Raw genomic sequence first — 15,340 nt, 5'->3', positions numbered from 1 at the left:
ATTACACTGAGGAGCACGCTCTTCTGCAGATAACGCCGCTGCCAGGAAAAATATTGATTGGTGTGTGACGTACATCCTTCCTCACTTCCACTTGACTCACTAGGCTGCATATATGCCTTTGGGTAATGATTGTAGGTTGATATTTTTGTTTGTATGACTTGTTTGTGTGTTGGCCTGTTTGTTTTGCAAAATACCCTGTTTTTTACATCTGTCTGTCACTGCCTGAATGCAACAAAGTATGTTTGTAGCTGTTTTTTCCTGTTGCGTGGTTCTTTAATCACAATGTTATTTGCTGTTTAACTACAAAGTATTCATAGTTCAGATGATAAAATCATGGAAAGAGGAAGTTCGTCTTTTTGTCTTATGAAGCATCTCTCGTGACAATGATTTAATACACTGAAATCACATGTATACTACAAAATGGTGAGCAAAGTGAATTTTTGAAGAACTTGTTGTCAAGAACCTTTGTAGGTATGGTGAAAAGAGTGTTTGGAATATATTATGCCAAAGATGTAAATTAAGTTTTAAAAAGATGCACAGATTTTGTCATGAGATGTGTCCCTCTTCTAAATTAATGAATTTAATCCCATTTCTAAACATTACTGACCAACACTTATTTGTAATTTAAACCACCAGTCTTCACCAATATATACTTTTACACTCATTATGTACATGAGCATCTTTAATAAATTATCCACCCCCATGACATTGTAAAAATGTAATCTATTCCAAATCTAATCTAAATCAGTTTGACCCAACAGCCGATGAGCCAAGGTGAAACCAAAGTTACACTTATAACATACCTTTATTCATGCTGATGTTCCTCAGTACAGCAGAGCATTCTGAGTTTTCATTGTGGGTCTATAGGAATGACTTTATACCAAAAAAATCATTTTTAATTATCCGACAAACAGGATCCTCTTCTATCACTGACAAATATTTACTGGATAACTCCTTTTCCAGTCTCTCCAACATCTTATGGATGACACCAGCCACAGCCTAAATGTTTTATACAGAATAAAATGTATTACAGATATATTTAATTTGTATTTAATTCCCACTGTCTCAAAAACATCTTGCTGTAAAAAATCTTATGAATGAATTGCCACACCACTAAATAAAATGAAGATATATCCTTTAATTTGTATTTTGATAATTGCTTTACAAGCACATATAAGGAAAATAAACATAAATATACAAACTTTATGGCTATATGTATGGCACATTTTCCATTTCTCTGTACATAAAAAGCCCTCTGAACAAGAACCTAAATAATATCAACATACATGCATTAAACAAGACTAATAAACGGCATTAACGTTCAATGAATGTTAACAAAGTGTCTGTTCCAGTTATTTTGTTGAAAATTATGCTGGCCTTATTAACTTGGATAAAACACTTTGATGTGGATTGCGGAGTTGTTGCGGGTGCGTGTAAGCGGCTCTCCCGCCTCATCCGGATCCTCTGGATCTAGATCGTCGATCAACTCTACGGTGGAAGTGTTGGCCGACAGCTGCAGCGCACCCTGACTGGACGTCTGAAGCTGCAGGGCTATGTTGATGGCCCGGTTTATAGCCAGTCCCAGACCGTGAATACAGATTTCCCTATGGGCGTCCAAAAGCTTCTGACACCTCGCCAGCTGGGCCTTGAAGTCTGTTTTCATATTGATATAGACGTCGTTCCGTCGTTTGGGTAGTTTGCGGGGCAGACGCTTGCGGAGCGTGTACTCCATCGGGTCCATCTCTAGAGTCGAGCCCTCGGGAGTGGGAATCGAGATCGGATTGTGGGGTACAGTTGCAGACACCGGGCTGCATGGCTCGGCCATGTCAGTATGTTAATAATGCTGGAAAACCACCGTTAAGCAAGGTTTAATAATTATCTGGTTAATAATACAGCTTTTACAGTGAATATGATACACGGCAGAAAAATTTATAATCTATTTTGTGCAACTGTGGATTGAGAGTTCATCTTGATCTGAGATTCTAGTAAAATAATATTTTAGAAATGTTTAACGTTATAGCTATGAACACAGCTAGTCATATTATAAAAATTGTATGATAGCGGAGAGATAATTACAACATTGCTTTTGTTGTTTTTGCATAAACAGTACCTTGAATTGGAGAGGTTGCCTTTAAATAGTAGAATAAAGACACGGTTAAAAAAAATTCTGTAAGCGTGTTTGCGCTGCAGATCTGTTTTCATTTACCGGAAATGTTCATGCGAGCCCCGGAAATGCTTCCTAATGCGCCTCTGTTTTGCTTCATTGAAAAATCTATATTTATCAATTTACTCATTGTAAATAAAAATAGGTACCATACGTGTATATTAATAAAGTTTCCATACAAAAGATTTTCAATATTTATTATTATCATTATAAAGTTGATAACGTGAAATTTTATTTGCAGCGGCATCAGTCTTTTATTTTGAAATACCACACCACTTGTTTGGCGGTATGTGAACGAACACCCAGTCTCTCGACAGTTATTAACTCTCGTTTATGTAAAGTCATATTTATTAGTAAATTCTTCTGGTGTATTATTTGGGTGGTTGTGATTAAGCTATGTCGGACACATGGAGTCACATCCAGGCGCATAAAAAGCAGCACAAAAAGCAGCTCGATTCCCTGCGGGAGAGGCTGCAGAGGAGAAGAAAAGAACCCACTCAGCTGGAAATCGGTATGTTGGCATGCTACAAATCTACAAAACTACCAACTGTGTCTTAAATGCTATTTTATTAACTTGCTAAATAAGATCTGTTTACTATGGAAAGTAACGTGAAAATAACCAGTGCAAGTTGTTACACCGTGTCACAAAGCTTGCTAACTTGGTAAACATACAATATTCTGTCACAAATGTGCAATTTTAAAATTGCGCTGAAAACTAAAACGTTTCCTTTATGAAAAGTTTAATGTATCCAAAACTACGCTTTTGTCATAATACTGTAGAATTATAAACTACAAATTTATAATGCCACTTACTGTATTTTCCAACATTAAAATCCTTTTCCTATGTTTGTAACAGAATCTGGAGGTGAGGGAGCGTCTGCAAGGAGTGATAGCCCTGGACCAGCCCTCCAGAGTCCACCACAGGTGGAAGTTGAGCAGTCTCCAGACCCAGAACTAGAGAGGAGGCTGCTGGGATACCTTTCTGAACTAAGCCTTTCGCTGCCAACAGATTCCCTTGCAATCACCAACAAGCTTAACACAGTAAGACCTATATGCAAATGCATACACACATGGATGTAGTTTTCATGAATTCTCCAGAAACACTCAAAATATATATTCATTCTTACTTATTTCCTCTCGTATTTCTTACAACCCTAACACAGTCCGATTCTCCAGTTTTCCACCCCTGCATACAAAGTCTCCTGCTTAAATTTTCTGCCCAAGAGCTTATTGAGGTTCGGCAGCCGTCCGCCACAGCTTCCTCATCCTCCTCCTCCTCCACCCTTGTCACTTCTGTCGACCACACCAAACTGTGGGCTATGATCGGAAGTGCAGCTCAGCCACAGAGAACTACCATTAAAAGAAAAGGAGATGACATCATTCATCAAAAAAGAGCTCCAGGCTCCTCTCCCTTGCTTCAAGCCCAATCCTCCCCTCCTAGGAAATCTTCTGCCTCGCAGGTTCCTGCCACAAACTCACATCTTACTGGATCATCTGGAGGAGGAGGGGGTGGGTCTGAGAAAAAAGGACGGAGCAATAAGGTGCAAGCATCTCACCTGGACATGGAGATTGAGAGCCTACTGAGTCAGCAGTCCACTAAGGAACAGCAGAGCAAAAAGGTTTTTTTAAGCAGCTAGTCAACAGTACCTTCACAATGGTTAAATGTATTTATATGTGGGGTTTTGTTTGTCAGGTGAGCCAAGAGATCCTAGAGCTGTTGAACACCAGTTCAGCCAAGGAGCAGTCGATTGTGGAGAAGTTTCGCTCTCGAGGCCGAGCTCAAGTGCAGGAGTTCTGTGATCATGGGACTAAAGAAGAGTGTGTGCAGTCAGGGGACACACCTCAGCCCTGCACCAAGCTGCACTTCAGGTCAGCTCCCTATCACGTACCACGTTTTTGTGGCTGCACATGTTGATGAATGTATAACTGTTTATCGGTTGAATGTTATGTGTATTTTTAGGCGAATAATCAACAAACACACAGATGAAACCCTTGGCGACTGCTCCTTTCTTAACACTTGTTTCCACATGGACACTTGTAAATATGTGCACTATGAGATTGACAGCCCTCCAGAGGCAGAGGGTGACACAGCGGGACCACAAGCAGGGGCCACTGAGCTTGGACTGCACTCCACTGTGGGAGACAGCAATGTGGGCAAGCTGTTTCCTTCGCAGGTATCAAATGCACCGACCTGCTCCACACCATTTCATCTCATTGCATCTAACATCAGTGTTCATAAAGCATATTCATTATAAGTTGAGCAGTAAATGCTAGTAGATGTTCAAATATGACCTCTTTCCCAACTCAGTGGATTTGCTGTGATATTCGTTATCTTGATGTGTCCATCCTGGGGAAGTTTGCGGTGGTGATGGCCGACCCACCGTGGGACATCCACATGGAGCTTCCATACGGAACGCTCACAGATGACGAGATGAGGAAACTCAACATTCCTATTCTGCAGGATGACGGTTTCCTTTTCCTCTGGGTGACAGGAAGGTAGAGGCTCTGGGGAATTGTAGCACACAAAGCTTATCTTTAAGCATTCTAGTCTTAGTGTAGTCATAGATCTTGCCATCAGACGTTTACTCCATAGCTACTGGAAATGTAATGGTCATATATCATGTTATTTTTTAATTGAGCAGAATTACACCTTCAACAGCTCTTAACACTCTCTACACATTTTTTATGCACACTCAACCTCTGCATAAATGTATTTGTATACATAGTGCCTCTGTTATGTGCATGGTGTGATAATAAATAGTCTGATTACGTCAAAAGGAGATGATGTAATGTAGCTTGGCAACAATCTACAGTTAGGGCCATAAATATTTGGACAGAGGCACATTTTTTGTTATTTTAGCTGTGTATCAATATGTTTTCGAGTTACAGTTTTATAATAGATATTGTCTTAAAGTGCACACTCTCAGCTTTATTTAGAGTGTATTCACATCCAGATTAGCTGAAGGATTTAGGAATTACAGCTCTTTAATATGAAGCACCCCCCTTTTTCAAGGGACCAAAAGTAATTGGACAGTTGAATAAAAAGCTGTTTTATTCACAGGTATGGGCTTTTCCTTAAATAATTTTGTCATAAATGAAGCATGTTAAAGGTCTAGAGTTGATTCTACATGTGGTGTTTGCATTTGGAAGCTGTTGCTGTGAACCCACATCATGGGGTTCAGGGAGATCGCCATGCAAGTGAAACAGACCATAGTTAGATTTCAAAAACACTACACATCCGTCAGAAAGATGCCAGGAACATTAAGAGCGGCCAAATCAACAATTTGGGACATTCTGGGGGGAAAAAAACACACCGCTGAGCTCAGTAACAAAACAATCCTAGGTGTCCATATGAGATCAAAGTGGTGGATGATGACATTATCCTCTCCATGATAAAGAAAAACATCTTCACAACTTCCAGTGTTTTTGAAATCTAACTATGGTCTGTTTCACTTGCATGGCGATCTCCTGAACCCCATGATGTGGGTTCACAGCAACAGCTTCCAAATGCAAACACCACATGTAAAATCAACTCCAGACCTTTAACATGCTTCATTTATGACAAAATTATTTAAGGAAAAGCCCATACCTGTGAATAAAACAGCTTTTTATTCAACTGTCCAATTACTTTTGGTCCCTTGAAAAAGGGGGGTGCTTCATATTAAAGAGCTGTAATTCCTAAATCCTTCAGATAATCTGGATGTGAATACACTCTAAATAAAGCTGAGAGTGTGCACTTTAAGACAATATCTATTATAAAACTGTAACTCGAAAACATATTGATACACAGCTAAAATAACAAAAAATGTGCCTCTGTCCAAATATTTATGGCCCTAACTGTAAGTTTATGTTAACTAATGTTCAACTTCTGTTTTTGTAGAGCTATGGAACTGGGCAGAGAGTGTTTAAGCTTATGGGGGTAAGTCCTTTTACATCTAAAAAAAATGCAAACAGAGATACCTGTTTAAATATTAGTGAAGTCATTTCTTGTCACTCAATCAGCTATGAGCGGGTAGATGAGATTATCTGGGTGAAAACCAATCAGCTTCAGAGAATCATTCGCACTGGAAGGACAGGACACTGGCTGAATCATGGCAAGGAGCATTGTTTGGTATGTGTATAACACTAGAAATGTTGTTATCTTACACTCTTAAGTACAGCTGTATAATATACTAGATTTTGACTGGTCATATATGGCTACGGAACCCACTCCAAAACTAATTTCAGTTTTTCTAAATATGCTATTTATGGGTATGTGATAAAGTAAATTTATTATATTTATCCCCCAAACTTCAAATGAGAATGTTTTTATTTGCAGGGTCAAAATTACAAAAAAATGCAATGTTTGCAGATCTTGAATACTTAGGAGGAAACAAGTTCATATTCACATTAAAACAACACAATATTAATGTTTTGATAGTCCCTCAAAACAACATCCCACTGACTATAAGTAAATTTGCAACTAATGTCCATGTCAACTCATTCTTCTAACCTGACAGTCTAGATTGACTAGTCTTGACTTGTGTATTTTCTCTGTTGTCTAGGTGGGAGTAAAAGGAAACCCACAAGGTTTTAACAGAGGCCTTGATTGTGATGTCATAGTGGCAGAGGTAAGCCATAACCAATGATCATTAAACAGGCCGTGTGCTGCTGAGCTATGCATATTGCTTGATTACTTTCATAGTTCATTAGCTATAGCTTAAATAAATAAACAGTTCTAGTTAATAAACTGTATGATCAAGAACATGTCATCTGTCGACATTAAAGGTCCGCTCCACTAGTCACAAACCTGATGAAATATATGGAATGATTGAACGTTTGTCACCGGGCACAAGAAAGATTGAGATGTTTGGCAGACCACACAATGTGCAGCCTAATTGGTAAGTCAGGTTTTTAATTCATATACGTAACAACACAGATTTTTCAGGCATTCATTCATTTGTTATCTTACTCTCCCATTATTGCTTTCCAGGATAACACTTGGTAATCAGTTGGATGGTATTCACCTTCTAGACCCTGAAGTTGTTGCACGTTTTAAGAAGCGCTACCCTGATGGAGTAATCTCCAAACCTAAAAACATGTGACGAGTGTACATTCAAATGTACAGGTTATTGGTTGGAATCTGCCAAAGGTCTTATTAAAAGTTGATTTAAATGAGTAATAGTAACAGGCTTTTGTACCACTTTGTTTTTTTTTAAATAAAAACACTTTATCTATTGTTTACGGCTAATTCTTCAGAGACAACTTAAAAAAAAACAAGACACTTATTTTTAAGATTTTTTTCCAGCTGACAATTAAACAAGGGTACATGTTGTGATGTTTCACTTTATTATTCTTTATCATTGCTATTTTACTTTTTGTGAAAACTGGATTTACATACATAATTTTATACAAAACATACAAAAATACCTTCTTTAGAAATCTTTTAACAGTATTAATTATTTGACTATACAGGAGTGTTAACAGAATTCTCTGTCAATTTTTGGGTTAGGAACAGAAATAAGTATTTTTAACTTATAAAACCCCTTAACATACACAAGACAAACAAAGTAAACAGAGTTAGATGCACAAACGTTTGTGGCAAAAGAAATAAATGAATCTTGACCAACACCTCACTTTGTATGCGCAATACAAAAAAAAACGTATAAAGAATTACAAACTGGGCCAACTGCATATTAATACTTAAGTTCTTGGAGCTTTGTTATCTTGAAATGATATTAAAGTTAGTAGTTCTTGGTGTGAAACACTGGTATAGCTTCTAGCGGTTAAATGGCAGTTGTAAGGAAAGCCACATAAGCTTTAAAAACCTTTCTATTTATGTTAAAGAAAAAAACATTCATTTGCTCTTACAGTGTACACTCAATTTATGATGAGTGATGCAAAGCATTGTTCATTTTAACTGGTGAAATAAGTCGACACTTATTGTATCTAGCCCAGAGTAAACTAGTTGGATCCTTAAAAACAAACAAACAAAAACCAATACGTACCCAGCTTAAAATCAGACAGATACTGTAGATGCATGTGTAGAGAAGAAGGCAAGTGCTACACAAAGAACGTGTTGTTAGTGATCATGTAAACATCACTCAAGTTTTTTGTACCATTTCCCCTTTCACCAATTTATACTCGGCTGTACCATTATGCAGAGCCTAAACACTGATCTTGACATTTTTGCAGTATAGCTGACATTATGTCTGCCTGTGAGCATGCTTCGTGGTACTGAAAATTACAGCACTATAGCTCTCATGCTGGTTGTTCCATCCTCTCAACACCTCGTCCTCCAGTTTCCCTCAAAAACTCTCAGTGTAGAGATGTAAACTGAATGAGACTGAAACAGAAGTTCACATTCAAGGATTCTCTATAGACCGCTTGCAGTAATGAGTTAGTATGTTGCGTCCACAGCATTGATGTTGCTGTCCATCTGGTGTCGGAGAGAGAGCCGGGCCTTGTGGGAAAAATAGGCTTGCGGGCAGCTGCTGTCTCCTTCACTGCCCCAGGAGGTAGTGGATGACAGTCGTGTTTTCACATCTTCACGTGCTACTGTTGAAGAAATACAGTAATAAGGGAAAGATGTTTTTAGAATGTTAGAATTAGTTAAGTTTTCTGGCGAATAACAGATTCACTAACTTTTTTAAGAGTATGTGACGTTCAACATTTCATTTTAATTGGTAATTTACCTTTGTTGCTATTTCCCTAAATAAAAAGATATACATTTTGTGTATATTCAATTAATATGAGATCAAATAAAATAATAGTGATAAGTTTTTATGTCAACTCCCCATTTACAGTTTAGCTACATTCGTTTATTCAGATTAATTTCTATAGCCCTTTTTCACAAATTTGAGCAGCTGTACATTCGTACAGGCAGTGAAAGCAACATAGAAATAAAGAAAGATAAATCAAAACGGTAGCCTAATATTACAAAATTATTGACGTTTTTTCATAAGATGTGCATTAGCCATACTATTAAAATAGCGATCTTATGAAAAGTATTGCATGAAAACCATGTATTCTATAATTTCATATTTTTCCTTTTCTTATTTTTGGTTACACAAATTAAGTAGGCGTGTTACCTGTGTCTGGTGGGCATTGTCTTTTGCACCTTTCTTTGCAGCGTCTGTAGAAAGGGAAGCACTGAAGCATTTTCATACCCATATCAGCAGGGGGCGCTAAAGGACAAGAAAAGCAACAGTCAGAAAGCTTGCGCAGCTTTCGAGTCGTTCTCGCGGTACTGTGATGTCATAAACCGATCAGTCAGCGCAGCTCCGCATGTTGTCACAGCTCTTTTCTCTGCTGTGCTAATCCCATACAGCGACGTCAGTGAGCAGACTACATTTAGACATCCGATCAGTAAATCCTTGATCGGTGTTACACGACATTATCTGACAGGGAGACAGACAGTTTAGCCATGTTAAGTGATGCGATAACCTGCAGTTTTTTCTGACGTTAAATTCAGGCTGCTATAGTTTAATGAAAAGAATGACCTGCTCCACCCACAATCCTTTCCCTATGTTTTACTCTTATAAATGTAAAGTGTCAATGATTAATTTTATGTTCTTATTTCAAAGAAACGCAACGCAATAAGGATTTTAGTGACAGGCTGTATGTTTTTACACCTTGCAATAAAAATGAAGAGAATTGTGAATAAAAAAGGGAAATGTAAATACACAGTGGCTTTGTTATAGTAAAAGTGCATGTATTTGGGAGATGGATTACCACTTATATCAGGGTTAACCTATGGTTACTAGTAAACCATGTTTAATTTTTATAAGGGAAAGTTAGGCCTATCTACAAGAAGCCTTTTGTTATTGGGTACTAGAACATTTGTTGGGCTGGTGTTGCCAGGCATAACAGTCACTGATAAAATGTCAACTAGTACCCATGTTTCTCATACACATACAGTATAATCAACAGAAAATAGTACTAGCATTTGCTGTCACATGACCATGTCACCACATGCCATAATTTTTGAACATTTTTTACACAATGTTTCCTCCCTATTCTCTCGTTTAATTATGTGGTATACTCAATGTGTTTTGTTTGTTTCTTAGCTTGTCTAAAAAGACAAACATCAGACTTTGTTGCATTTGAAAGTAGAATAACATTCTCACAGCTGCAGTAAATGAGATGTATGACCTGCAATAACTGTTGGTTAAATGGAATAACTCTGCAGCTTTTTGTATTGTGAATTTAATAGTATGCTGTCTGCCTGTACACATGCATAATTATTTATGAGCATTTGAATTGTCAACCACAAGAAGTGGCTCCCTGCTCAACAGGTAAAACATGTAACAACAAGCTCATTTAAAGCTCATGGAAAGCAGAAACCTGTGTAAATAAGTCACTTTAACCCCTTAGCTTTCCGAAGATCATAGATCATCAAAGATCATCAATAAATCTTGTCATTGAGTTAATATAGTGTGAACACTGCAAAATCGTTTAATACTAAAAGAGCAAGAATTTCCTTTTTATACTTTTGTCTTGGTAGTAACACACATTTTCTGCTTATAGTCTTGGATGAATTAGATGTTTCATAAAAGAAGATTAGGCTTAGAAGGTTAGTGCATAGTATAGTTTATTCTTTCTAAAGCCATGAAATGAAAGGATGTTTAAAGTTGTTTGCTAGTAAAGTGGTCATGTATTATGTATTTATACATATTTACAATGCTCGTGGATACAAACGATTATGCACACACAGAAAAACTCCTTATAGGGTCTGTAACCCACGATTTACTAAACAGTTTGTATATGTGCAAGGCAAGCCATAAACAATATCACTGTAAAATGTACTAATAATTTTCTGCCAGTAGTTTATTAATTAATTTTACGGACATTTTCTCTTCATGCTTAAAGTGCAAAATTTAAAATAAAGGTCAAACAACCAAATTATTACGGAAAAATATTTCATACTAATGCAGTATTTTACAGGATTTTTACAGTGTATGCCACAATAGGCAAGGAATGCGACATAACATGTTGAGTAATCTACAGTTTCCTTACAACACTTGATTCCACCTTAACTCCTCCCAGACACTTTTCTGAGAATAAGTCGCTTCAGTCACACACCGTCAGAAAGAAGCCAAAGCTGTCACTATCCAATCTTTCAGATAGAGCATCACAGTATTTCTCAGAATCGCAGAGTTTGACTACAATAGCACAGACTATTTCAGACATTTCTGTGAATGCCTTAGCAATCATGCAGCCTTAACATTATTAATGTATTGATGATTGTAAACAAGTTTGCGTATTGAAATATGCTGGAAGTCTATAATTCATGCTTGCTAAAATTCCTGCCACAGACACGCCCTGAGATTTTTTTCATATTGTCACAGAAACTTAAACTGTAAGAGAATATAGCAAATTTGTCAATTACTTTTAATAAATGAACCCATCCCCCAGCCTTGCTGTTTTGCGCTCGCGTACACGCTCTTGCTCATTTACTCGTGTTGTATGTGTGATACGTGACGCTCTGTAGAGGGGCGACTGGGGGTCTACAGGCGAATGCATATAAATATTTAAGTCTGAAGTAATTCCCTGTGCTGACTTAAAGCACTTCGTGACATTATTCGTAGGAAAGTACGTTACATAAAATCTCAAGAGATCAGCGCGAGTTCAGAAGTAAAGTAAATCTCATGCAAAAAGACACTCTAAAGTGTCAACGGAATATGTTACCGAAAACGAGGCTAAACTTTTGTTAGTATTCTTTTTGAATGAATAGCCTAACGTGGATTGATTTATAGCCTTAATTTCACACTCAACGGTGTTATTGTTTTAAAGTTTGCCATATGTGTATGAGACACACCCACTTTGACACACCTCCAGTGTGTTTAACGTTACCAACCTTTTTACAACTCGCATTATCTCAACGCATTGGGCAATTTTAAAATAATCACAGTAAATAATACACTATATAATATATGCATAATCCATCTATAATCAGACTCACCAGTAGTCTCCTAACGGAGGTATCGTGTGCAGAGTTCCTCAAATTCTAAGCGATTTGCGATGGTTTAAACGTTCTGCAGTTCACACGGACAGTTCACTGGCGATGGACACAATGTCGGCGCGCAGCGTTCACCTATATGACAGCTTGGAAAGCTTCAGGTCTAAGTGTACGGGACGTTCAGCTTTAAATAGATTATCCGAGCAGCACGCCCTCCTCCTCTTTCTCACCCTCCTCCTCCTCCCTTTTTTACCCAGTAGCTTTAGTTTTCTGACAGGGCTTCAGAAAGTATGGGGTAAACATTCTTCATGACAGGGACAATTTACTAAACTTTTTAGAATTTTTAAAGTTAATAGTTACAGTTTAATGTCGACAGTTTGGTTGGATGTTTGTGTTATTGGTAAAATACATTACATTTATTTTTGTACACAACAGCACAAAGGAGAACATGATTAATGTAATTAGGGTAGACATAAAGAAACTAATTGACAAACCCTAAATAGAGAGATAGCAGTAGATGGGATTATAGATTTTTTTAAATCCTTCTAAAGGAGTGACAATTCACACGCTCTGCTACACTTTGTATGCAAAATATAAGACAGCATGAAAACGAAAATCTCCACCTGTCTGTTTTTTTTACACTGCAATTCCCCTGACAAACCAAAAATGAATATTCTCGAAAATATATTGCAATATTTTAAATAAAACATGCATATTGGAACCAAGTGCTTATGTTTTTCAATATATGATAAGCGGTATTTCCTTATTTATTATTATTTATTATAATAACAATTTTATGTTTTCAAATATAAACTTTTGTTGGGAAAACATTTTGAAGTTGGACAGTGCTGGTTTTGATGCACTAGCTGTTAAAGTGTTTTTTTTTTTACAGTAAATCGCATGAAAGGTTGTCATAACTAAAATGTTCAAAGTACTTTGAATGGAGCATGCTTTATTTTTCTTGAAGTCATCATGTTTCAAGATAAATATAATAATCTTTAGTGCCCTCCAAAAACAACCAGCAACACAACACTACACAGGAAATGTATATTGATACCCTTATTCATCTTGATTATTTTCTGACTGTTGCCAGTGAATTTTCACCAGTGGAAATTTACAGAGGCGAATTCCAATGGAGAAACAGTTTAGAATTCTGAACAGCAAGCCTGCTGCAAAATCTGGGTTACATGGCCCCCCATTGCTGGTAATTCCTATTGTGTGACTGCATGGGTACCAATAGAATAACTGCTCTTCGCACTGAACAGAGAGCAGTTTGAAGTCTGTCCTTGTTTTAAAGGACTTTAGAACTTGTGTTTGGAAGCTGGTCTACTAACAGTGTAAAAATATGAATATGAAAATAAATCATATTCTTGTAACTTGTGCTTCATTTTCATATTTCTCTCTCTTTCCTTGTCTTACCTGTTTGTCCTGTTTAGCATCTCCCCACCTTCTTTCTAATTTTGGCATGTCGAGAATCTGATGAAGTAGAATTTTGCTTTTCTGAACTGGGGCACTATCAGTGAGTGACACACATAAGAAAATTAACCAAAGTCTGAAGTGTTTAACATATAATGTGTACTCAGAACTGCATAAGGAACTGATTTCTGCAATAAAGATTTTTTCAGAAACAATTGAGACAGTTTTGTCTTAGATATTTCGAAAACGAATATTTCTGTTTTTAATGTGCTTTCTAACCTTTTGAGCACTGTGAATTCATCATTACACTTCAATTTCTTGTTTTACAAGATCAAGCAGTTAAACAGTCAAGTGAACAACTGTGCATTTAACTAAGCACTCAGCGTATACATCTTAAACCATGCTACCCCATGTAAGGAAAATAATGTTTACCCATGTGATATTAGCAGATAGAAGAGCATCAAGTGCATGAGCTTGGCTCAATAAACAGGGCACATCCCACCAGCTCCTCACAGGCCTTATTGGTTAGATGCCTCCATACTGCAATTCATTGGCTGTAATAAACCAATCCAGCGCACTGATACTGCACGTTCAGTGACACTTTGACCCTCTGGCTGTTTAATGAAATGGTGTTGTTGAGGTAAACACAAATCATATGACAAGAATAGCAGGTGTGCGAACTTCACGGAAGTGAGATGACACAATTAAGGTCACAATTACAGATAGTACTGCATAACACCATAGCTTTTAGAGGGCACACTGTAGACTATGTGTGTTTTCTGATACTTTTGTGAATTTTGACATAAAACGTTGCTACCATGTTATTTTAAGTACCATTTCCAATAAACAGTATAGATTATATTAAATCATTTTAAACATATTAAAAGTCTTTGGGGAAAACATAATGTGCTATGCTGTTAACCACTGACCAGCTTATACAGCAGTAAAATGTTATGTGTGGTTAATGCGATGTGTTTTCATTGAAGTGCAGCATGTTTTGCTTCCTCAGATTGCTCTGCATGCAAATCATCAAACGTCGTCAGATGAAAGGAGTTTTAAACAAGTTTTAGTGTTTTGCTGCATATTATTTGATATACGGTAAGTGATAGCTGTGTACAGAGACTTTCTGTTTTGCTTTTTAAAATCCAATCAAATATTTTTGTGGTTTTGAAGCTGAAGGGTAAATGAGAGATATAATATATATCAATATGAAGAGGATGACAAAAGCTATTGCAGAAATCAAGAAAGAATACGCCTGCATGGCAGTTCCTTTGGAGATGTTACATTTACACACTCTTCGAGGAAGCTGAGTGATTTATTTACTTTCCCATGAACACTAAATCCACAGAGAAGTCTCACATGCATCTGCTTTAGTGCACAGAATATCTGCCTTAGTCTGGCTTGATTCGCTTTATACCGGTTTTTCTGCCACGTTACCCCAAAATATCTCCTCTACCCCTCCCTGAAAATCTAAGCACCCACGTCTTCATTCTTGTCAACAACCTCCACCGCCAACCCCCACCCACACATAAACTCACTATCCCCTATGAGGTTTATACAAGTCAGCGTCAAATTCCAACATTGGCATATTCAATTCAAAGTATGCCTATGATGTTATTTTCATTACAGAGATAATGAGTCACTCTATATGAAAAACATGCAGTGGCTTGAAGCAGTTTGTTGCAATCTAAATGTGTGTGCATTAGGGAAAATTGAGGCTTTTGACAGAGGATCAAACATCTTATGGAATACTGCTTGTGAAAAGATCATGTGCTAGAGAACATGCACAATAAAGTGCATTGCTTGAATGCGCTTTGGTC

General features: G+C 37.2%; 2 protein-coding genes and 1 long non-coding RNA gene across 3 annotated transcripts; 1 reads left to right on the top strand and 2 right to left on the bottom strand.

Annotated features, from left to right (window-relative positions):
* Positions 1-1,113: 1,113 nt before the first annotated feature.
* Positions 1,114-2,244, bottom strand: pop7 (POP7 homolog, ribonuclease P/MRP subunit). Its single transcript, XM_057341334.1, has 2 exons — positions 2,111-2,244; positions 1,114-1,843 (listed from the first exon to the last, which is right to left on the bottom strand). The coding sequence occupies exon 2, from the start codon at positions 1,823-1,825 to the stop codon at positions 1,382-1,384; it is 444 nt and encodes a 147-aa protein (XP_057197317.1). The 5' UTR covers positions 1,826-1,843; positions 2,111-2,244; the 3' UTR covers positions 1,114-1,381.
* A 161-nt stretch (positions 2,245-2,405) lies between these two features.
* mettl3 (methyltransferase like 3) lies at positions 2,406-7,382 on the top strand. The gene is made up of 11 exons (XM_057341322.1): positions 2,406-2,675; positions 3,021-3,205; positions 3,328-3,783; positions 3,858-4,033; positions 4,125-4,338; positions 4,473-4,660; positions 6,045-6,083; positions 6,167-6,275; positions 6,709-6,774; positions 6,932-7,044; positions 7,137-7,382. Exons 1-11 carry the CDS (start codon positions 2,561-2,563, stop codon positions 7,246-7,248), a joined length of 1,773 nt encoding a protein of 590 aa, XP_057197305.1. The 5' UTR covers positions 2,406-2,560; the 3' UTR covers positions 7,249-7,382.
* Positions 7,383-7,473: 91 nt separating this feature from the next.
* On the bottom strand, positions 7,474-12,285 carry LOC130558738 (uncharacterized). Its single transcript, XR_008963488.1, has 3 exons — positions 12,108-12,285; positions 9,235-9,330; positions 7,474-8,701 (listed from the first exon to the last, which is right to left on the bottom strand). It is a non-coding gene; the product is annotated as an uncharacterized LOC130558738 (long non-coding RNA).
* Between the last annotated feature and the right edge of the window lie 3,055 nt (positions 12,286-15,340).

The sequence above is a fragment of the Triplophysa rosa genome, linkage group LG1 (genome assembly GCF_024868665.1).
Source record: "Triplophysa rosa linkage group LG1, Trosa_1v2, whole genome shotgun sequence".
Classification (NCBI taxonomy): domain Eukaryota; kingdom Metazoa; phylum Chordata; class Actinopteri; order Cypriniformes; family Nemacheilidae; genus Triplophysa; species Triplophysa rosa.
Note: the sequence above shows the minus strand (reverse complement) of the source record. Positions and strands in the feature narration are given on the sequence as shown.

What these genes read in the sequence shown, in the direction of transcription:
- pop7 (XM_057341334.1), bottom strand. Translation starts at nt 1,825, where the DNA reads ATGGCCGAGCCATGCAGCCCGGTGTCTGCAACTGTACCCCACAATCCG.
- mettl3 (XM_057341322.1), top strand. Translation starts at nt 2,561, where the DNA reads ATGTCGGACACATGGAGTCACATCCAGGCGCATAAAAAGCAGCACAAA. An exon ending in TGCACCAAGCTGCACTTCAG is followed by an intron (nt 4,034 to 4,124) that starts GTCAGCTCCCTA and finishes GTGTATTTTTAG; the next exon opens with GCGAATAATCAACAAACACA. An exon ending in TTCCTCTGGGTGACAGGAAG is followed by an intron (nt 4,661 to 6,044) that starts GTAGAGGCTCTG and finishes CTGTTTTTGTAG; the next exon opens with AGCTATGGAACTGGGCAGAG.